Raw genomic sequence first — 24,984 nt, 5'->3', positions numbered from 1 at the left:
CACTCAGTTATTTCAATGCTAAATTCGCCTAGTTATTTCAATGCTAAATTCTCCTGTTTGATTTGTACTAAGTGCCTCGGTGAATGTGTATGCTCTGACTTTAACGTAGCTATTTCTGTGAGCAGTTACAAGCTAATCACTCAGCTATTTCAATGCTAAATTCTATGCTAATTCCATTGTCAAGGGGTGCCTCTGCGGACGTGTATGCTTTAACTTAGCTATTTCAATGCTAAATTCTATGCTAATTCCTTTATCAAGGGGTGCCTCTGCGGATGTGTATGCTTTAACTTTTAACATAGCTATTTCTGTGACCAGTCACAAGCTAATCATTCAGCCATTTCAATGCTAAATTATATGCTAATTCCTTTGTCAAGGCGCTTTGTTCCTCTCACACAGCTTAAAGGCCATGATCTGAACATGGCTCTTTCACTCCAGCGCTGTCCTACCAGACAATCTCGTCCCTTCACCTGATGAAGGCCGCTTGTGTTGTGGCCGAAACATCGTGAGAACATTATTGTGTTATTTTATTTTATCAATTTATTATTTTATTCTCATTCTACGTGACTTTACCGAAAGAACCAAAGAAGATAAATTACAATTATTCACCCCCTCGCCCCACCTCACCCAAATTCTGCATGACGTCATCAACCCCTTGTGCTCATCACTCCCTCTGCTCCACCTCACCCGTGTCGCGTGACGCCATCAACCACTCTCACCACCCCCGTGTCTCGTCTCGTCACCCTCTCTCCTCACCAACTCACCCCGAGCTCGTGTAACTAACGTGTCTGTACAGTCACCAACTGGAGCTGCATGCCGTGTGATGTTTCTGCAGCGAGTGGAGATGTTGCGAGTGGCAAGTGAGCACCTTTGCGCGCTGTTCATGTTGAAGCTTTGGCAGCGCAATTTCCACGTGTTTTCAAATGAATTATTTCAAAATTTTAGGGCCCCCCCCCAAAAAAAAGCCGGTTAAAGTTAATGCGGGACGTGGTATATCAACTCACGTTATTTCTAGGGGAAACTTTGTAACGACAGATATCCAATGTCATTTGTCCATTTAAATAAACTCACTTTGTTAAAGTGGAGGTTGTGTATTTTGGCCTTTCTCCAATTAATAAAATATGAGCTGCCTTGGATTGTGGGCAATAATATTGCAAGGATCTGTTTGACTACCAAAATAATCATTTAAAACATTTAGGTTGTCTATTGACATGCTGAACCAATTTTTGTTCCAGCGAAATTTGTTTGAACCGCAAACACTGTTCTACGTGTGAATGAGCGATGTTCAGTCAAGGCTTTTAATTAAACATTGAACAACTTCTACACAGTAAGCAATTAAACAGTTATAATACCACATGAGGGTTGTAAATGTGTGGCACATTCAAAGGCTAGTTGATGATAATGCACATTCTGCAGTTATACCTTGGGTAACGAAGTAGATGAGTTTCATGCTGTAATTTCTTTATTAGAAGCCTTCGTTACCGGAGGTAAACACAACATGGGAGGCACAGCGATGGGCTCCATGACTTCAGAGAAGGGGGTACAATAGGAAAACACTGCTGCACAGCAGCCTTCACTTTGTCTGCTTGGTTTAAAGTGGTCTTTAAGGTGGACTGCGCTAACCCTAACGGACGCACCACTTCACTCTTCATCTTTTCCGCCTCTGGCCCCATAATCTGCATTTTCGTTTCCAAAGAGACGGATTTACTCTGCACTTCTTGGCCAGTAAGGCCAGCAGCACTGGATGATCGGTTGGCTGACATAACGGGGGTAGTAAAATCACTTTATCACTGCAAAAAACACGATAACATTTTTCAAACACGAGGAACTCGGGCAATGGCAGGCGGGAAAAGGGAGACCCGTGAAGCTCTTCGCTGATTGGCTACCGATAATGTATAGTAAACAAACCCCATTCGGTTGTGTTTACAGGACCTGTGCAGCGTTTAAAGCTTCTCTTTTTAATCGATTTGCATCATTCCCGAATATATTTTGCATTTTTGTTGTTGCAGAAACAGGGGGGCGAAGGGGCCCTCCATGGCCAACTTTGTTTCCAGAGGATTTTGTTAACTGAGGTATGACTATTTCACGGTAAGATTTCTCATACCGACGTGATTGACTCTTGCTTGCAGAAAGCAGTGTAAACGGATGCTGATCGTTCACTTGCCTTCAAGCGGATGCCAGGGATGGTGCTCAGGACGGCCAGGGTTTGGTAGAGGACACTTGTTACGTAGATGGCATCCTCTATTGGAGTCCACATCTTGTACGTGGGTTTATTCACTGCGTCGATCAACCCACTCACTGCATCTGTGATGGTACACGTGTAATATTACACTATACATGCACACATGTTTACATTATCTGTATTGCTTATATAATCGTGCGAGTGCATTTAGTTCAAAAGTAGTGAACTGTAAAATCACTCAGCAGCTCATGTAACCGTAAAAACTTTCTAAGATATTAACACAATAAGATATTAGATACTAGAGTAAAACACTCAGGAAAAGGAAGAAATACACATGATAGTGTCATATTTTATTATATTAGAAATGCACTAACTTTATTTTCATTTATTGATATATGGAAAGAAATATTTTAAAGTTTGTGACTGAAAAAAAACACTAGAGGCATCAACAAAGTTCAACAAGATTGTTTTAATTTGAAAGTGAACTGTGAGGTAAACACATCCACCTCCACTTACAGCAAACATCTCAGTTTAGCTTCCCCTGTTGAGGAATCCTCTTGGCCTGCAGAGCAGTGCCACTGAAGAGCCAGCGGAGACAAAGCGTGCCTCCTCATCCACATGGGTACCTGCGTTGCTGTTCAGCAGGTCCGTGTCCTCCTCGCTGACGATGCGAGCGAGCGTCTCGATACAGGAGATTCTGCTTGTCTTGATGGGGGCTTTAGCCACAGACACCAGCATCGCCGTGGCCTGCTCCTGTCTGAAGCACGACTTGAGGTCTGGATAGCCACTTACGTTGCCCAGAACACAGACTGCCCATGGGACAATGCTCCGTCTTTCCTAAAACAATTACATGCAAAATTATTATTTTGTATAGCTTCAAACAAGTGTCTACAGCAGTAAATATTTACATGTAGATATTTTATAGCCTGGCTAAGAGAACGTTTGCTTGTCTGTGATGGGGGTCCCCCCACTTCATAGAGGAAACGAGGAGTGTTGCTGGATCAATAAGTCACTTCATCTGGAAGTGGAACGCGTGTGTAGTCTATTTCCTAATTCTGCACCTGGCTAACTTGTGTAGTCAAAGATGATCGTACTCAGGATGTTATTTTAACAATAAAGCTCTTTAATAGTATTTTTTTAAAAGCGAACAGCTACAAAGCACGGCTCACTCCGCCTCACTGTCCAACAACGGCGGGAAGAAAACGGCTCCGCCGCTTTTAACATGACAACAAATGTAAGTTGTCTACACATGTTACATGGGCAAAGGGGCTCACATGTGTGTATTACACGAGTGTGAGCATGTGATTGTTCAATTAAAATTTTTTGGCGCGAGTTTTGTTTTTGCGTGTGAGCCAACACGTGCGTCTGTTCGTTTCTGTGGATTGTGTCTGTGTGTGCGTGTGTATGAGGCCTGGCACAAGCGTCAGCGTGACTTTACTGCTACTTAGTGGCGAATGGCGGTTGTTGTTGTGTATTGTTATGTTTTAATGTATTGTTATGTGAACAGTAGTGTGCGGTAGAGCCTGGTGTGGCTTACTGTATAGTGTTCGGTAGCGTGGTGTACTGTAGCGTGTGGTGTACTGTAGCGTGTGGTGTACTGTGACTTGTATAACTTTAGTGTGCGGTGCACTGCAGTATGAGCAGTACGGCGCAGGCGGTGTGCGTGTGGGGCAGGCGGTGTGCGTCTGCTACAAGCTGTGTGTGTGTATGGTACAGGTCGTGCTGGAGGCCTCATCCAACGGGCGTTTTAGAATCACGATATTTATACTGGAGGAATCCGATGAGCTATAAAGCGCTTTTGATAGATGACCAGTCAAGGCGGGTAAGAACGTTACAACAAACAGTACAAAAACACGATAGGAGTGAAAAGTACAAGCGAGGTAAACAAATCACCCAAACAAATACAACAAACCATCCCCAGCCTAGTAGGTAAATCCCAGAGGTATTAACTTATTTTTCAAAAGCGACCTGGCCACAAATGATAGCTCAACAATGGCTTATCATTTGTACATTCATAGCAGCAAAATCATCTAAAGTCTAAACGCACGTTTCTAAATATGAAGGGGAAACCGGAGTACCCAGAGAAAAAAAATCCATGCGACCATGGGGAGAACATGCAAACTCCAAATATACAGCAGGCGTCAGGGTCAGGATCTAAATACCGACCGCCTGCATACCAGGCGAGGTAGTTAACATCTCACCACTGTGGTACCCCTTAAACAAATAAAGTATATAAAAGTTCAAACTGCATCAATTCCACAGCTCTGGAAAGGCAGTAAAACCATAGCAAATACAGTCCCAGACCACAAGACAACACACAGTCACTTAATAAAAATTGTACATTAAAAGTGAACTCTCAATACAATACATTGCTAAGGATTACATTTAGAAATCATATTTGCAAATGTGGATGTATCCAACACTAATCTTCTATTTCAGATTGTGTCGGAGCAAATAACTGAAACACTCAGCGACAGTGGAATGCAATTGAGTACAATGGGGCTGCAGGTTGGGAAAACGAGATGCATATACACATAGATGCAAATGTGTGCACACAAAGATCCCCCATATAGCCTCTGCCGAACTGTGGTTGGAAAGTGCTGTTAGCAGGCACCTATGAAGGCCAGCACAGCACATGATTAGCATGGTTGGCTACGTATGGTGCAAAAAAAGTTCAACAACATACATACACACATACATGAGGATGGGTTGGCCTGTAACAAGGATGGCAACCTTTGTTTCCCTAATGCTGATACCTACACCTTGCACCAGGTACTCATTTAAATCTGAGTCAAGCTAGGGGAGCCCCAAGACTAGTTCAGATTTAACTTGCCACTGATGTTAGCTGTGGCCATGCTCACTGTCCAGTGCGCTTACCACTACGCCACTGTGTGTTACTCTGAAACACAAACACATCTATACAAACATCGACCGGGTAACAAAATACAACATGCACATGCATTGACACACGTACTCTGTTACACATGTGTAATAAGAGCGCCATCTCCTGTATTATTGCGGGGCGTACATTGTTTATACAGTTACGGTTTATCTATAGTAGGCATTATATATGGGGTAAAGGTGATGGGGTGGATCCACCAGGGAAGCCTCCGGAACGTTCCCGAAGGTTCCAGGAGGGGCGTGACCAGAGGTGGGGCTTGGTCGCCAGGGAGCGAATATAAGCCGGGGGTGCAGCAACATGCGGTTCATCATGGTCCGTCTGAACGGGGCTCGTAGCGGTCCGTGGTGCTGATGTGGAGGGTAAGAATCCATCCATTTTTTTGCCATATAGCATCGTGATATATAACGACTTATTGTTGGTAGCTCAGCTGATTGGAGAATATATAGAGTTTATTGATAACATTGAGGTAGTTTATATTTTAGAAGAATATATTGAGTACATTTATTATATTGATGTAATTTAGACTTGGGTTGTTTCACATTGGTTTACTGTATGATAGTTGAGTTGTTGCAGCCCCTTTGGCGTCCATGCACTAGGTGCCTCTGTGGATCTGTAGGCTTTGACCAATCACAAGCTAATCCCTCAACTGTTTCAATGCTAAATTCTCCTGTTTGATATGTAAACCCCTTTGTCAAGGTGCCTCACTTCTCTCAACCAGCTTAAAAGACGCTGCGAACCTTAGCAGCGTTCATTGTAGCTCTGTCGTCCCGACAGGTTGTTCCTTTCACCTGAAGGCCACTTGTGTTGTGGCCGAAACGTCGTGAGAATTTTATTGTTTTACTTTATTATTTTATTCTCATTCTACATGACTTTACCGAAAGAACCAAAGAAGATGAATCCTTGCAGTCACGAAAGCTTTAAATCGAAGTTTGTAGTCACTAACTCACTCAATCATTGAATGACCCTTGGATTGCAATCATTCCAAATGGAAAACTTAAGAGCCCAGGTAATGCGTGAAACCACAGCATGATCGATGGCATAGTAATGCAATCAATTGCCCGTGATAGAATTGCACCTACCGAATTCACTGGAAAGGCATAGAGTGCCTTAGATCAGTGATAAGGGAACCGACAGTCCATAGGTCGGAAACGGTCACTGACTTTATATCATAGTGCCCACGGCCATATTAAGGCCAGTCACTTGAAATGGCCTGGAAATAATATTTTTCCATCACTGAAAGCATCTTATTGGGTGCCAGAGAGGAATATTTCCATCCTGGAAACTGTGTTTATAATTTTAGTGTGCTCAGTCACTCCTGTCATTGCCAGGGCCCCTTGCAATAACAGAAGTGTTAATGTGTGGTGTGTAAAAGGTATTTACAGTTATATTCCTCCAAGGAAGGAAAAGTTCTCCACCCATGGCTTAAACCTTAAAAACTAACAAATTTAAAATGACATAATTTAAAGCAAGTATATTATCAAGTAACGGCCAATAATATAACATTAGCTATAGTAACAGCTATATGTGAAAAGTAACATTACCATTCTATGGAAGAAAGTTCAGGAGCTAAATACCAATGTCGAGGTCTGCTGGCCACAATTGGGCTTCACATTAATGTTAACTCGACGCATTCCTGCATTCAGTATTTGAATTCAAATGTTCAAAGTTCTCTCAGCATTACTAACAAGTTGATCTGGTGATGTGGTTAAGCCAGCTTCTCTGTGGCCGTGTGGTGTGACCCCTCCTCATGCAGGAAGCGTCCGTCTCACCGTCAGCTGATTCTTCTCCACAAGGGATCTCAGCAGATTCACCATTAACTTAATGGCTCCGAGTTCCGACAGCTTGTGATCTGAGAGGGAGTATGAGTTAGAGAATCTCTACTCCATCCAACTCAGCATTTAGTAACTGACAGACAAACGAATGTGATTTATAACCCAAACCAGTCGGAATTACTACCAAAATTTTTGGTTAAAAGTTATTTCAATTGGTTGCATTTGTGGCTTATACATCGCTATTTTAGATTGCAGAGTTATGCATGAAATGAATGAGCAAAGTGCATCTTAGTTACAACAGTTCAGAGCTCATGCAATTATAATGTTCACAGAGAACATTATATTGTGATACAATTCCGTCTGTCTTGGCAATTTCACCAAGTTTTCTAAATCTGTGTTAGCTCAGCACCTAGATTATTAAAATGCAGTTGAAAAATACATCTCATAATTGTTCGACGATCAACAAGTTTTTCTCTTGATAGGCCTAATGTGAGTGGCTTACCTAGATCATGATACCATCCTGTGTAATTTTGCAGAACTTTCACGCTGAACTCCACCACGCGGACGTTGTCGTCTCGGATATCAGATCCGCCCGGGCACACAGACTCCAAGATCTTCATGAGCAGCTCTGGGGAAAACGACACAGCGGTGCCTCCTTGTCTCAGACTAAATACCTTACACATAAATCAAATGTCAGATGTACAGACAATATAAAATTCGAAAAACAGTCTGTTAGCCTTACTGAACTCCACAATGCGGCCTTCTGCACCAATGTTTTACAGCAGCATTTGTTTAAAAAGTGGCAGCTCTCATTGTTTTGAACATACAACTCATCACGCAATCCCTCCATGATTTGTGTTTCTTTGTGCACTTGTCAGCTTTATTTCGATTCTATTTATTATTACATTTTATTGTTCAATGTTATACTCATAATCCATGTCATAGCATGTAATATGAATTGACTAAAAACTTTATTTAAATACACTACTACGTTGCTTTTCATTATGAAGTGCAGCTTTCCAAAATCAATCTAACCCACAGCTGTGTCCCTCCAACAGCTATCTTCAGTTGTCTAGCAAACTTATTGTACGTGACTCTAGTTTGGCTCGTATCTTGAGCCCAACGCTGCAGCCTTCTTTATTAGTTCCTTCTAACACGTCCTGTAGGTCATTCCGGTTGGATGATACAATACATGTCAACAGAAAATCTGATATTATTGTTGTTTCCATTTATATTTACGCCTTTGTTGCTCAAATACAATTTCTAGAATACATCACCCAATGTCGCAGTAAATAATGTTTGGTTAAGCGTGTCCTCTTGCCTCTCATGAGCGGTAATGTGGGGGACCAATATCGCAGATCCTCTTATCCGCAGGGTTATCTGTGATTGTACTCTTATTATCCACAGTTAAAAGAGGATATGTTTGCCAGACGACTCCTCGTATCCGCAAAGTCACGAATAATAGGAGTAACAATGCGCAGTGCATGACGGGAAAGGGGTCAGCCAATATTCACGGATATTACTCATTTAGCTTGTGACTCCGCTTTTCTACGCATACTACCCCCTCCCCGCTTATTCACAATAATTTGTGGATAACTGGGGCAGGGGTAGTCTTTGAAGTGCAGTGGGTATTGGCGAAACCAGTTGCGCTTCAAACACGTGACTTGTGGGGAGCGGTGGCGCAGTAGTTAGATCACTATGCTACGATTATCCGGGAAACGTTAATTCGATTTTTGTTTACAGCAAACATCAGTGACGAATATCTGAAACCAGCCCTCGGCTTCCCTCATGTCAATTCTGCATTAAATGAGTATCTGGTGTGGTGTGTACACATCGGGGAGACAAAGGCGGCTGGGCGTGGTGCTGTCTAAACACCCCGTCGTTTGCCGTGCCGACCTTCGTAGGTGTTCACTCACAGCACTTGCCACTTCAGTCTGTGAAAGGCTATCTGGGGGATCGTTGCCTTTGTATCTGTGTGCACGTCTCGATAACTTGCTACAGCATGCTAAGAGAGCAGCTGGGTAAATGTTACGTTGGAAAAACAGGACGAATGATCAGCATGAGACTAAAAGAACATCAGAGAAATATTAAATTACCCCAAATGCAACTGTCAGCAGTAGCAGAACACGCGTGCCAACAAGGAAACTCAATAGATTTTTATAATGTTGAAGTTTTGTGCAAAACTAGCTACTACTGGCCAAAACTAATTAGACAATCTATCGAAATTGAAAGAAATCAAAATAACCGTTCGGATAGGTACCGTCTTAGTGCTGTGTGGAAGCGAATAATCAAATAATACATTCTTTAAATGCATGCCTACAAAGGGCAGCGTACTTCAATAGGGATTACCGTTGGTACGGCTATTTTAATACACACAATAGACAGGAGGAACAAGTTCAAAGGGCTCACATAATGCACACGCATAATGCACATGCATAATGTACGTTGCCTCAGTAATCCCACTCTGCCCCCAACATTGTGCAAGAACACAGAAGGGTTGTCAACACATCTGCACCTCTATATAATGAACGAAACAAACTTCTCCACAAATCTGGCTGTCGCCTGATGAAGCTCGTTGTAATTACTGGCGAAACGTCGTACTCAGTTTGTAAATGTTGTGGCTTGGCTCTCCAACACACCGGTGTGCTGTACTAGTGACGAATTGGCATGTTCTGTTTACGTGACAACCCTTACTAGTTGGCTGTGTCGGGTGGTGGCAGGTTTTGACGACTCATATTTATATTGGACAGACGGGACGTAACATCAGCATAAGACTAAAAGAACACCAAAGAAATATTAAATTATCTCAAACACAACTGTCGGCAGTGGCAGAACATGCTTGTCAACAAGGACACTCAATTGATTTTGATAACGTTGAAACAGAAATAACTTTAATCGTTCTGATAGCTATAGGCTTAGTGCGGCTTGGAAGCGTATTATTAAATAATAGATATTACAATTCTTTATAGGGGAAACACATACTAATTAACGGATTACTAATGTAGCATATAATCACAATAACACACATTACAACTAATTACTAATCTACAACTCATTACTAATCATAACCATTGACTGATTACCAATCGATTATATAATTACTGCACCTGAAATGAGTTAAATGATGACGTCACCCTGCTGCTCTATTTAAGACCGGGAGCAAGTGAGGGCTTTACCATTCTGGCGAATTGCCCGATGATGCTGGATGTAATTACCAGCGAAACGTCGTATTCAAACTGTTAATGTTGTGGATTCACTCTTCAACACACCGGTGGGCTAAAGTAGTGAACTAATTGTCTTTTGTCAACGTGACACTTTTTTTTGCTGATTGGCCGTGTCGGGTGGTGGAGGGTTACGACACATTTATAAATAACGCGATCTAACCCACAAACCTTTATTAGGAACATATATTTACGCGATCTAAATCAAAAACCTCTATTATGGATATTGGTCGCGAAAGCCTACCACGTGTTAAGCTGGGTTCCTGTGCACCCTGGCGCCCCCTGTGGCGATGGTTACATCTGCAGCAGCCGAGCTGCGAGATTAACACGCAAAGATAAGCATCGAGAACGCACAGATACATAGATCCCTCGTATTGGCTTTAATGTACTGTTTAAATAAGTGCTGTTAACGAGCAACTATTAAGGTTGGCACGGCCCACGAGGGGGTGGGTGGCCAGTACTACGTCCGACCGGCTTCCTCTCCCCAGTGCTGATGTTAACAGGTACTCATTTGAGGCCGAGTAGACCCAGGGGAGGTCCTGAACCCGTTAAGATATTCGTCATCAATTTTGGCTGTGAGCGAGAAATAAACTCGGGTGACCAGGTTTGTAGTGCAGTGCGATAACCATGATCTGTTTGTCTCTTTTTCTGTCTTTGTGTACAAATGTGGATGACCCACGGATATTAGAGTATATTTGTAACGCAACTATAATCCGTGAAAATATCGCGACTAGAATGCTGCTTCACAAAGATTGAAGGGAAAGTTTGCTGTTAATAGGAAGGATTGGATCGCAGATAGGCGTTTTCATGGATCCTGTAGCTGCCACAGATAAGCGATGCTTATTGGAGTTGTCTTGCATGAACAGTATTTTGATACTGTCATCTCAGGGTTGCCGTCCCATTCTTGTAAATAGTTTTTATGACTGTATTTCTATATATATTAGGTTCTGGTCTGCGAGCGCTTGGATAATGCATAAATTTCCACCGAATAGAATAATCTCGTGTGTAGGGCCCGGTAGATTGTTACATCATAGGCACTTGAGGGTGACGACTTGGCAAGGCCTTCATCCAGCAGTGAATTGACCATGGTTAGATTATGAATGTTCATTTCACTATAAGTTTACATACACTGTACTTAAATATCAGGCATGTATCATACGTTATCTCTCGATAAGAGCAAGTACTGTGTTACAAATTGTAATTCTAGGTTTTTATTTAAACATTAGTGAATATAGTTGTCGCGTAATATGATTTTTATTTTTATTACATACTATATTAACACTCATTGGATGATTCAAGCCCATATTATTTTTTTGGGTGAAAATAAGGTAAATTCCAAGCTGATGGTACAACCCTATTAATTTCTGCAATATATAATCATGCATGAATGTTGTGCTGAATTGTATTGATTGCCTGAAGGTAAAACCTTTCCAAGCACAGCGGGAAGGCTATTGGAAAATAAATAAGTAAATGTGAATACTGTACTGTACTCACACCAGAACTCTGTTCCCACGTTAATTAAACTGCGTGTGGAAGGAGACGGGATGCTTTTGTGCACTAGCAATTCAGAATGTATTGAACGGTACTTATCTGTTGTATGGAATCAGAAAATGCTTTAGCTTGAATGACACGCTCTTTTAGTGATCTGACTCTCCCTCATTTGTTCCTCCTTGATTTTTCATTTATTTAATAAATACACAGAATTCATGCTTCCAGCCCATCAGACAACTCTTCATCCTTTTGATTTAAAGCTTTCGTGACTGCAGTAATTCATATTCTTAGTTTTTTCGGTAAAGTCACGTTGAAGAGAAACAACAAAATAATAAAAAATATATAAAACAATAAAAAAATTCTCACGACGTTTCGACCATAACTCAAACGGTCATCTTCAGGTGTGTTGGTTTGCATACATTTATTTTTAAACGGCGCCTTTATTTATTTATAAAAAAACGTTAGCGCCACGCACAGCGATTTGGCAGTTTACCCAGGACTAGTCCATCTATATTCTGAAAAGAGGAGGGGGGAGACGAAATTTTTTATAATGTATGCTGTCTGAAAGCCACTGTAAGCATGAACAATCAATTAAGAACTGAAATGGTTTATCAAATCTTTCCAATGATTGCTAAGATAGAATCCATCTTCTCGGTTGAAATTGTCTCTGTGCTTGTATATGTGGATAGCCTCATGAACGAATCTCTCATGGAAGCCAGATGGCTTACAAAGAACCTCTGTCTTGGAAAAGTCAATGGCATGTGAGCCTACTGAATTAGAACAATGATCTGCTACGGCCGAGGTGTTGGTCCTACCGTGTTTAAGGTCTGCTTTGTGTTCACGAATGCGGTCCGAGACATGGCGTTTGGTTTCTCCAATGTAACTACTACCACAGAGGCAACTTAGTTTGTAGACACCAGGGTATTGTATGTCCGGAATCACATCTTTTACAGACGGAACCAGATCACGGATTTTATGTAATGTGTTGAAACGGACCTGGATCTTGTGTTTATTCAAGATTTTAGAGATCTTTTTTTGTGATCCCAGCAATGTAGGGTAAAGTGATGGTTTTGAAAGGCTCCTCAAGAGGGTTCTTCTTCATGGTTTGAGTGATAGCTTTGCGGATTGTATAGTCGGAGTAACCATTAGCCCTAAGAGCTTGGTGTACGTGCTTGAGTTCACTGCTTATGTGTTCCTGGTCGGATATGCATTGGGCTCTATGATACAGAGTCTTGATGAGAGAATTCTTCTGTGATGGATGGTGGTGGGAATCCGGTTTCAGATAAGCATCCGTATGGGTAGCTTTCCTGTAGACAGAGTGGCTCATTGAACCATCAGGTCTCTTTTTAATTAGGACATCCAAAAAAGGTATCTTGCCATCTATTTCGACTTCCATGGTAAATCTGATGGCTGGGTGTATGGAATTGATGTGGTCGAAGAATTGGTCTAGAGCAGGCCGGCCATGTGGCCGGCCTGCTCACTGGAAAGACCACCTCTGCGGTACAAAATTCTACTCACCTGGTATCGACAATCAAGGGTATTTCCCTGTCCCCAGACGACCTGCTTGTCAGTTTTGATGTAGTTTCCTTATTCACCAAGGTTCCTGTACCTGACACCATTGCAATCATTGAAGACTTGGTTCATCAAGGACTAAACACTGAGGTACCCCCCCTGGTGAGACACTGTTTAACCAATACATACTTCACTTGGAATGGAACTTTCTACAAACAAACTGAGGGCACCCCAATGGGCTCCCCCCTTTCTCCAGTTATAGCTAACATTTTCATGGAGAAATTTGAGACTGACGCCATCCAGACTGCCACTCTGCGCCCAACCTTATGGAAGAGGTACGTGGATGACACTTTTGTCATCTGGCCACATGGCCGGCCTGCTCTAGACCAATTCTTCGACCACATCAATTCCATACACCCAGCCATCAGATTTACCATGGAAGTCGAAATAGATGGCAAGATACCTTTTTTGGATGTCCTAATTAAAAAGAGACCTGATGGTTCAATGAGCCACTCTGTCTACAGGAAAGCTATCCATACGGATGCTTATCTGAAACCGGATTCCCACCACCATCCATCACAGAAGAATTCTCTCATCAAGACTCTGTATCATAGAGCCCAATGCATATCCGACCAGGAACACATAAGCAGTGAACTCAAGCACGTACACCAAGCTCTTAGGGCTAATGGTTACTCCGACTATACAATCCGCAAAGCTATCACTCAAACCATGAAGAAGAACCCTCTTGAGGAGCCTTTCAAAACCATCACTTTACCCTACATTGCTGGGATCACAAAAAAGATCTCTAAAATCTTGAATAAACACAAGATCCAGGTCCGTTTCAACACATTACATAAAATCCGTGATCTGGTTCCGTCTGTAAAAGATGTGATTCCGGACATACAATACCCTGGTGTCTACAAACTAAGTTGCCTCTGTGGTAGTAGTTACATTGGAGAAACCAAACGCCATGTCTCGGACCGCATTCGTGAACACAAAGCAGACCTTAAACACGGTAGGACCAACACCTCGGCCGTAGCAGATCATTGTTCTAATTCAGTAGGCTCACATGCCATTGACTTTTCCAAGACAGAGGTTCTTTGTAAGCCATCTGGCTTCCATGAGAGATTCGTTCATGAGGCTATCCACATATACAAGCACAGAGACAATTTCAACCGAGAAGATGGATTCTATCTTAGCAATCATTGGAAAGATTTGATAAACCATTTCAGTTCTTAATTGATTGTTCACGCTTACAGTGGCTTTCAGACAGCATACATTATAAAAAAATTCGTCTCCCCCCTCCTCTTTTCAGAATATAGATGGACTAGTCCTGGGTAAACTGCCAAATCGCTGCGCGTGGCGCTAACGTTTTTTAAAAAAAAAAAAATGCGCCGTTTAAAAATCAATTTATGCAAACCAACACACCTGAAGATGACCGTTTGAGTTATGGTCGAAACGTCGTGAGAATTTTTTATTGTTTTATATATATTTTATTATTTTGCTGTTTCTCTTCAACGTGACTTTACCGAAAAAACTAAGAATATAACTCTTCATCCTTTCAACACAAGGGAAGCACAGCCTCCCACCTCTGTTTCATGGAGATCGTAAACTGTTCATAAGTGTAAAATGAGATATTTTAAGTGGTAATGACAATTATATCCAACTCTTAACCAATTGTTTCAGGCCTCTTCACACCATGTAAGTCAATGTTTTCTCGTCCATACTTAAATTCCCTGGTCACTGCAGGTTGGTGAAGGAAGGCAGAGGAGGACCGGTTCTGATATCACTCACCACTGATGTTAATCGTGTCGCTGGGATTATAGCGCAACGCCCTAACCACTGTACCACCGCCGGTATGAATGTAGTTCAATGTGAAATTCCTTCTATGAGTGTTTATCAACGTGTATTAAATCCTTTTATTATTTTCAGTATGCTGAACATCCCACAAAGCCAGAAAGGCTTTCTTCACAATTATTTTGGCTTTTTTTATTGCAGCTTCTTCTAAAGATCACTTTTGAGGTCGGTATCATGCCCACATTTTTTTAAACACCATTGAAGTCTCATTTTAAGTGAAATACTGGTATTATAAAACTAATGGGACAGAATGACTGCTGTTGCTGTCTCACACTCAGGCACCCACCTGCACCGCCCTCCTCATAAAAAACCTGATAAAGCACAATGGAGTCTTCAACGGTCAAATCCATATCTCCAGAGAGATCCATGAGACGAGACAGGAGGGGAACCGCGGTGTTGTCATATCTGCAGGACACACATGTACACATATGCGCACACATGTTTATACCACAAACAAGACAATTTCCACATACACACCTACTGATTTTGTTGCATTACTTAAAAACAATCCTACACGTAAGATCAAACAGTGCCTGTTGCGATCGTGATTCACGGTTCACGAGAGACATTGGTGATGCTCGTACACATTTGTGATTGCGCAAATTGTGATACTGTGCATATTCCTCAAAAGCATGACCTACAATTATGGAATAACCTAACAACATGTGTAAGGATCATGTAAGGACATGTTGGGATGGTGTAATGGTCATCTAGGCACACCAAACGTTAATAATTAATTAAATGTGCCTGGGATACAGCTGGGCAGGAGAAAGCAGGGAATAGGTTGAGGACTGGGTCAAAGAGAGATTTGGCAGGAAAGAGAAAGGAAAGGGTTGGTGGAAGGGAGGGAGAAGATTTGAGGAACCTGCTGGAAACTTCCAAAAAGATCGGGGAGAGGGTATATAAAGGGGGTGTGACGTGTGCTCGGAGCTCTCGAAGAGACGGCTTCCTTTGAGTGTGAGGGATTTTCAACAAAGCCCTTACCCGAAGATTGCCTTGTGTGGACTCTATTTCACATGCATGGCCTATTGCAATGAATAGCAATACGTACACATTGGAATACAGAGCAATGTACAGACCTTTGACCATACTTCTCCATGCTGGTCAGTAGTGTGAGGAAGCCCCACGACCCGTTTGGATATCACCTGCCACTGATGTTAGTCGTTGCTGGGTCGCAGGGTTCATAGCGCAGTGCGCTCACCACTGCACCACCGCTCCACCTCTCCATCCCTTTGCAATGTACTGCCTGATATACACAAGAGCTAGGCCTTGCCTATAGCAAGGGATGCCTCTTCTGAAAATCTGTGAGCAGCTATCACAGTGAACAGTGCTGTCTGGTCGTCAGTGCATAAGCGACACAGCGCACTGAGCAATATCGTGCAAAACAAGCAATGGCAATGAGTCATGAATCCAAGGTCACCACGCAAGGGAATCCACTGCTGTGGCTGTAACAATCGAGTATTTTATTGTTCCTGGAGAACTTCTCTTAGTGCACTCCTAATATCTGCAGCCCAGATCAGAGACAATTCCTATTATGTGAGAGAATTTCCTCCTATTATGAGTGTGTATCTGCGTTAAAGAGGAGTTAGCCGGTACTGGTTTCAGATGTTAGCAGCTGAGCGTCACATTGTTCTATTTATCAGTAGTAAAGAGCATAGGCAGAAGTAGTCGAAGGAGACTACCAATCTAGATTGTTTAGTTTATTCTAGATTGATGATGGATCAATGATAATTAATTGATGATTTGCCAGTAGCCCTCCCCATGATATCACTGTGGATAAGGAGTTTAATTTTACAGAATCATGATATCCGCAGGTGTTGCCAATTCGGATATTGTGGGAACAGATACGATAGCTGCAATTACCATCCAGCTCTCCCCACAGCCCCACTGAGGGCACACCTTGGCCCTGTGCATGCAGCTAACAGCGATTAAACCACATAGGGGATTGCATTTGATCAGATTTCTCTACTCTTTCATGTCTTACTCTAAAACTTAACCATAGCTGACGTAAATTAAGAGAGGTGTTTGCCCAATGGTGCCATGCGTACATGGTGTTTACAGCACAGGGAAATCTACAACAAATGTACACAAAGGTCTTGTTCTAACAGTTCATGAGACGTTTATTTGTGTGGCAAAACACAGATGACAGCATCAGAGCCCATATCTCACCTGGGTAACTTCTTCAGTCTGGCCAGTGAATCCCTGACGACAGCTTTCTTTCCCTCCATGGCTCAGATCTGAAAAGAGCAAAAACATAATTCCATTACTTCATGCATTCATTTCATGGGTCAGCATTGGAGACATTCAATCAGCTTATTTATACTCAAGAGGCCACCCCGTAGCCAACTGTGGCTTTAGACTTGGTTATCCCAACATGCCACACCATGGTAGAATGACCAAATACAGTGCATCCAGCAAGATTATCATTATTTAAAGAACGGGAGGTGAGTAGTAGAATTTATATATTTGCATTGAAAGTTAAAACCCAGCATATTTTTTCATCTAATATACCGTCCTGTAAATGCTGTCTCAATATTTACCAATAATCGTGTTCAAAAGTATATTCAGTGGTTGCACACAGCACACATCTGATGATTGGTATAAACATAAACGTATATTGTTGGGGTGTGCGAGGATCAGAGGTTGAGGCACACTGGTGTGTGGTTAAAAACTTGGCGAGTCTGATACTTATTGAGATTACTGTATACAGTATAAAAAAGAAATAGGGTGTATATGAACTTGAATGTAGACCTGGCATTTACATGAAATCCCCAATGATACTTCAAAAAGTGAACATTTCAAACTTCATAGGTAGCCCTGATCTTTGAATCCTAAGAGATGTTTATTTTGAGCTTGGTCAAAAATAATTTCCTGACAAAGTCAGTGTTCCTATAGGCTTTGTTCCTGCATGTGCTTGGACAGGTGAAAAACCATGCATAACAGGTGTTGTAGGAGCCACGGCAATGTGGTGGGCACCGCAATACAGAAAAATGGATTGTTGTCCTGTACTTCTATACTCCCACATCCAATCATATAATGCAATTTATAAAGCACGCAATATTTCACGGAGACGAATGACCTTCACTCTAAGGCGTGGAGCCAAGCTCAGTGTCGCTCGTTGGAAGGCCAGGCCTTCACCATCCCACACTGACCAGTATGGAGAAGAATGGAGAAATAACCCCCATGACCCACAAAGCATGGGGAGCCCTTTATCCAGCTGTGAACTGACAAAGGACTGTAAATTATATCAATAATGTATCTAAGCAGCCTACATTCCCAAATCCATGCATTCCTCTTGCTGTATCTCTGTGGAAGCACCTCCCTATGTATCTTTGCGCACTTATAAATATTTTTTTCGTGAATGTCCATGCTTCAGATCCACGTCATACCAGGTAGCACTCATTTATATATTTAGCTATGGTACTGTTCGTTAACGATGACGAGAAACCCCCATAACAGAAACTGATGGTGACCTCACACAAGAGGACCACAATGCACTTCTGCAGGAAATTCTGATGGTTATTGCAGAATGCACAAAAGCGGAGTGATATTTGTGTTGTTTGAAATGTATCCTAGATAAGACATCAGTGAGAGGGCCACCACTCATTTGAAACCACTTGGTGTTTGACAGCATGATGGGGGTGTTTTCACATTCGTGTATTGTCAACGGCCGCACGTCAGGGGCCGCAATCAAGGCCACCAGGGGCCGCAAGTGGCCCGCGGTCCTTGCAATGAAGAGCGCTACCCTAAACACGTGTAACATGTACAAACATGTCTAGGTTGAACTAAAATCCCTCAATAACATTGCCAGTCACGGACATAAAAGTGTTTTTTTTGTTCAAATCCAATTTCTTAAGGGGAAAATCCCTGTGTATACGGGAGGTGGACCTTATACCTGAGACGGGCCAGGTGCCCCCCTCGCCTACACACAATGTTTTTGTTTACAGAGAACCCTACCTCCTAACATAATAAGAGTAATTATCACGTGCAGCACATTGTTAATGACCAAACGGCGGAACCATGTCGTCTTCACCGCGACACCGGCATGTATATCGAGAGGCATCACAGTCTATTGCACGATACACTTCCCATTGAAGCAGCGTGGTCAAGTATGGTCAAACCACCCACTGCATGGGGAGGCCTTCATCCAGCAATGTATCAACAAAGAACATCATTAACTACTATTGTGATAGAATATAACCTTGCCTCGTTATTGTGCTCGCTTGTTCGCAACGACTCGCACGAACTCAGCCGGAGCCGACACTGCGCCGTCTCCTCCCAAGGTCTCTCTGTGGTCTGCCTGAGTTCGGAAATCACCTGAGCTCAGTCTTCAACAGCAGCAATACCCGCTGGGCGAGACTAGCTATCTGCACTCGCCACCACAGCACTCCACCTCTCGGATTTGTATCATAATATTTAGAATCTGAATATTTATTTATACCGCACTGGAGGAATCCGATGAACTGTAAAGCTGATTTTCACAGATGTCCAGTAGGGGCGGTTAAGAACGTTACAACAAACAGTACAAAAACATGATAGTGGTGCAAAGTATAAGAACGGTAATCAAATCACTCAAACGCATACAAATAAAACTAAACCATCCCCATCCGACCAGGCAAAGCCCACTGAAATATTAACTTATTTTCTAGAAGCGACCTGGCCACTAAAGATCTCAACAAAGTGGCCCACCATTTGTATATTTATAGCATATTTATAGCATCTAATCCATAGCTTTTGGTTCAGAAAAAAATCAGAAATGGTTCACTTGCCATCATTGTCCATGTTCGTGTCTTTCCATGTAAAACTAAGCCAGTGCTTGCCCCAAGCGTCTTAATGCACTTTTCAAGTTGTATTACATTTCCTTATTCAGGGTTTGTTCCAAACAACTTGGCGTCTGTGTGTCGGACATCCCTCAGAAGGAGGGGACGCAGGTTCCGTTTCTCAGATTAGAGGGGACCTCACAAAGGGCTGAGGGGACCTGAGGCTGCCAAGGGGCGTGGAGGGAGCCTCATCTGGCATTTACCCCGGGCCTCTAAAAACCTATTGATGGCTCTGCTCCGAAGCTACATTTTCCTAATTTTACCCAACATTACAACATATTGATAATTTACAGCCCTTCATCTATCCACTGCTGGATGAAGGCCTACCTCCCTCCCATGCCATGTTTGTCATCGGGGTTGTTTGGATATACTTCACCACGATGCTCAGTGCTGCTAGATGGTCCATGGAGGACGTGCAGAACGTTGTTGGATCTGTTTAACACGTAGGCTTTCGTGACCAATATCAATACAGGTTTTTTTTTGGGTTAGATCGCGTAAATGTGTCATTAAACCTGACACAACCAACTAGTAAGGTTTGTCGCGTAAACAGAACATGCCAATTCGTTAATAGTACAGCACACCAGTGTGTTGGAGAGCTAAGCCACAACATTTACATATTGACAAACTTTACTAATTGGCTATGTCGGGTGGAGGCGAGTTTAACAACACATTTATATATTTACGCGATCTAACCCAAAAAAACAACCTGCGTTATGGATTGTTCGATCTTTGCACTGCCCTCTGCTGCTCACAACGCCGACTACACCTGCTGTTATGCCTGCTGGTGATCACCCACCCCAAGCACTATCCAGGCTCAAGCCTACTCAGCGTATGTGATGTGACGAGATCGGGCGCATCTCGAGTGCCTCATCACATTGAAAATCTTGTTTTTACATAAATGTGTTTGTGTACTGGTTGCTCTCGCGCTAAGGAAGAAGAGGGCAGCACAAGGACCGCACCGGCGCCATAACGAGCGGCGATATAAGCGCTCCGTTCATTGGTCATAAGCTGGCCAGCAACAGCCGCTGTGATTGGACCAGACGTTTGCCGTCGTTGGGTGGGTGCGACCATTCGTGATTTAACAAAAAGGGGGTGGGACGGTGGTGGAATGCACGATTATTAATTGGTAAAGTTTAATTATAAAACACGAATAAGGCCACGATGGGTGGGAACTGGACCGTTTTTTTTAAATGAAATCTTGAATTGTCACGCGAGTAGGCGAGTCTGTGTAGAAGTTTTCAGCTCGTTAGGCTTCATAGATCCGAAGATATTAAGCGTCAAAGATTCCAAAGAATATAAACAGACAACACGGCAAGTTCAATAAAAGTGAGGAGTAAAAGATACAACGTTACCTGTAATCGTTTCTGAAAATTTAACTTCCTCCGTGAGGTGGACTTCTATTTAAAACGTTATCGAGTTAAAACTTGTCAAGTTGTTTTACATGACGTGAAGAACTTTGTATTGATTGAAACGTGTTTCTGTCATTAAAGGGCTTTTGAATCATATTAAAGCCGATACATTATTTTATTTTTGTACATTTGTGTGTATATATTGGCTGTCAATCCACTTGTGAATGGCCATACTTCACCACACTAAAGCATAAGCGTCGTTGTGGAGACTATAAGTAACAAACAAAATAAGACTATCCTACATCAATAGCTGTCTCTCATGAACAGGGGTCGACAACCTGTGGCTCTTAAGGACTGCTTCGTGACGTTACTAAGGACCACCGTCTCGTATTCACCACATGCATTGGGGCTCTTGAAATCTTGAGTTTCTGAGCGAATTAGAAAAAAAATGTCTCGTGTTATGTTGGTTGCCCGACTCCTGCTCTAGATAAAAAATAAAAATATCTTTGGTAATAAAGTGCTTTTGTCGGTTGAAAATCATCTTTTGTATCAAAATATATATCGATGGCAACAACCCCAAATACTGTACTTCACTCAAAAATCAATAGAACATGAAGTGTGTTGTATCACGGGGGGGGAGGGGATTACAAAATCCCCGACCCAGCGAAGGGGATTTCCGAGCGTCCGAGAGCGTGCAGGTAGCAGCAGCACGTGACAGTAGCACGTGACGCCCGCGGTGATGGTGGCACAGGGGGGGAGGGCTGTGGTTGATTTTACACGGGAAAAAAACTGTGAAAAAACACTAGCTTTTCAAAGCACACACTTTTATTTGCACTAAAAAGAAAAAAACATATTTTGACCCCAGAATGAATCACATTTGATGTGCTCAATAAATTGGGTGGCTTGCTGAAAGAGCATTAAGGAAGTGCGCAGTTGCTACCTGGGCACCGTCGTCACGTGCCGGCTCTTGATGCCTGCTCCAAAGTGGGTTCATCATCAAACATCCACGCACACGAGTCGTGTTTCACACAAAGATTCGTGTCAAAAATGGCAATACTGCCCCTATACTGTATATGACTAGGCACTGTTATTTAAATAAGACTGCCCCACTCCCATCTGCATCATTTGACTTTAATGTTTTGTCAACAATACAGAATCAATAAAAATAGGCATACAACATCCTCTGACCAACAGATACGCACATAATCGTATATTAAATCTATTCCGTGTAAAAGAAACCACAGCCCTCACACCCCTCTGTGTCACAACCACTACAGCTGTACCACCACCACTACAGCTGTACCACCACCACTACAGCTGTGCCACCACCACTACAGCTGTACCACCACAACTACAGCTGTACCACCACTACAGCTGTACCACCACCACTACAGCTGTACCACCACCGCCACAGCTGTACCACCACCACTACAGCTGTGCCACCACCACTACAGCTGTACCACCACCACTACAGCTGTACCACCACCACTACAGCTGTGCCACCACCACTACAGCTGTACCACCACCACTACAGCTGTACCACCACAACCACAGCTGTACCACCACCACTACAGCTGTACCACAACCTCTACAGCTGTACCACCACTACAGCTGTGCCACCACCACTACAGCTGTACCACCACCACTACAGCTGTACCACCACCACTACAGATGTATCACCACCACTACAGCTGTACCACCACTACTGCTGTACCACCACCACTACAGCTGTACCACCACCACCACTACAGCTGTACCACCACCACTACAGCTGTGCCACCACCACTACAGCTGTACCACCACCACTACAGCTGTACCACCACCACTACAGATGTACCACCACCACTACAGCTGTACCACCACCATCACTACAGCTGTACCACCACCACCACTACAGCTGTACCACCACCACCACTACTACAGCTGTACCACCACCACCACTACAGCTGTACCACCACTACAGCTGTACCACCACCACCACCACTACAGCTGTACCACCACCACTACAGCTGTACCACCACCACTACAGCTGTACCACCACCACCACTACAGCTGTACCACCACCACTACAGCTGTACCACCACCACTACAGATGTACCACCACCACTACAGCTGTACCACCACTACAGCTGTACCACCACCACCACTACAGCTGTACCACCACTACAGCTGTACCACCACCACCACCACTACAGCTGTGCCACCACCACTACAGCTGTACCACCACTACAGCTGTACCACCACCACTACAGATGTACCACCACTACAGCTGTACCACCACCACCACTACAGCTGTACCACCACCACCACTACAGCTGTACCACCACTACTACAGCTGTACCACCACCACTACAGCTGTACCACCATTACAGCTGTACCACCACCATCACTACAGCTGTACCACCACCACTACAGCTGTACCACCACTACAGCTGTACCACCACCACCACTACAGCTGTACCACCACCACTACAGCTGTACCACCACCACCACTACAGGTGTCACGAGCTGCTCCTGCAGCTCTCGGAAATCCCCTTCACTTTGACCCAGCAGCGGCGGCGGCGATTTAGCAATCGCCTCTGCCCCACATCCATCGTGAGACACCAAACTTTTGTATTCCATCGATATTGACAGTGTTTCGGGGTTGGTATGGCGACCAACACATCTTTTTGTTATAAATACTAACCTTTAATTGATTAAAACAATCATTACCTGATAAAAACACCCATTTAAAATGTAGTGCTCTTTTCGAAAGGATTGCGATGTCGGGGACTTTCTGGACCCTGCTGTGGTTTCACCTGAACGCGGAACGTCCTCTTCACAAGCATCACTACCCCCTCGCAAGACAACACAAGCTCCCCTACGGCCGCTCATTCACCACCTTCACAAACCCAACCTCGACCATAACATCCACAGCCCTGGTCAATCTCCAACACCCCCCTGCCCCCCATCAACAACGACGCAAACGTGAGGTGGCCCCTAATCCAGCAGTTAAGACTGATACAGGGCTGGGTACAACATCACTACAACACAGCAGACAGCAGCACCTGTGTCCCCCAGACATCCACACCAAGAAGGAAGGAAGGGGGTCTCAGCCGCTCACCTGTTGGGACGAGCACGCGAGTTGAGTCTCCTCCTGGCCTGCTCCCCCCACGTCTCTCTCACTCTGAACTCTGAGGAGGTTTGTGAAGGAAGCGCGCAGCTGCTGCCTGGGGCACTGCCGCCACGCCCCGGCTGCCTGCCCCCAGGTGGGGGTCATCGTCAGACATCCACGCAGCTCGAGTCGCGTTTCACGCAGAAATCCCCCGTCAAAGAGTGGCAATGCCCGCCCCTGCGCTGTGCATCGTTATGCACTGTAATCTAAATAAGACGGATCCCATCTGTAGCATTTTACTTGTGTAATGACACCAAGGCAAAGTGCAGCCTCACGGCTATTCTGAAATAAAATCACGAGGCCTCCTTTGCCAGTAGCAAAGTATAATAATAGGTCTTTATTTACCCTCTTTTCTGGTAACAAAACTGAAGTGTAAAAAAAACCTATTATTACATCCTAAAATAAAGCTGAGGTCTCCTCACGATTGAAGTAAAGAGGCCTCTCCACGGTGATTGGTCCGCGAGGCGGGGCTTTTGAGGTGATTGGCGGGAAAGTTTTGAGGGAGAAAAAGGCGGGAAAAACAACGGCGGTGGAACCCAGAGGCGACGGTTTGGATCCGTTAGAGGGAAAGGACGGGGATTGGCTGAGGGGAATGGGGTGGGGGGGGAACATTCCAGATAGGGGGGCTGAGGGGTATATAAGGGGAGAGCACGAGGAGTGGGGACGTTCGGAGGAAGATTCGAGCTGGAAGACGGTCAAGAAGCCTCGGGTCCCTCATTGGCGAAGT

General features: G+C 43.6%; 1 protein-coding gene across 3 annotated transcripts in view; it reads right to left on the bottom strand.

The window, feature by feature from the left end:
* Positions 1 to 24,669, bottom strand: part of LOC116944391 (uncharacterized) — a 35,141-nt gene extending 10,472 nt beyond the window's left edge. Inside the window, exons 1-7 of one of the 3 annotated variants that reach the window (XM_032957972.2) lie at positions 24,207 to 24,669; positions 17,104 to 17,171; positions 15,221 to 15,339; positions 7,356 to 7,481; positions 6,851 to 6,930; positions 2,806 to 3,016; positions 2,162 to 2,301 (exon numbers count right to left, since the gene is read on the bottom strand). In XM_032957972.2, the coding sequence (XP_032813863.2) occupies positions 2,162 to 2,301; positions 2,806 to 3,016; positions 6,851 to 6,930; positions 7,356 to 7,481; positions 15,221 to 15,339; positions 17,104 to 17,162 (735 nt within the window). In that variant the 5' untranslated portion in view covers positions 17,163 to 17,171; positions 24,207 to 24,669. Of the gene's footprint in view, positions 1 to 2,161; positions 2,302 to 2,805; positions 3,017 to 3,716; positions 4,013 to 6,850; positions 6,931 to 7,355; positions 7,482 to 15,220; positions 15,340 to 17,103; positions 17,172 to 19,140; positions 19,249 to 24,206 lie in introns of those variants that run through there. The other 2 variants (XM_032957973.2, XM_076068600.1) reach the window with 2 other exon arrangements.
* Positions 24,670 to 24,984: the final 315 nt, after the last annotated feature.

The sequence above is a fragment of the Petromyzon marinus genome, chromosome 21, assembly GCF_048934315.1.
Source record: "Petromyzon marinus isolate PM22_M1 ecotype Great Lakes invasive population chromosome 21, UKy_Petmar_22M1.pri1.0, whole genome shotgun sequence".
NCBI lineage: Eukaryota > Metazoa > Chordata > Hyperoartia > Petromyzontiformes > Petromyzontidae > Petromyzon > Petromyzon marinus.
Note: the sequence above shows the minus strand (reverse complement) of the source record. Positions and strands in the feature narration are given on the sequence as shown.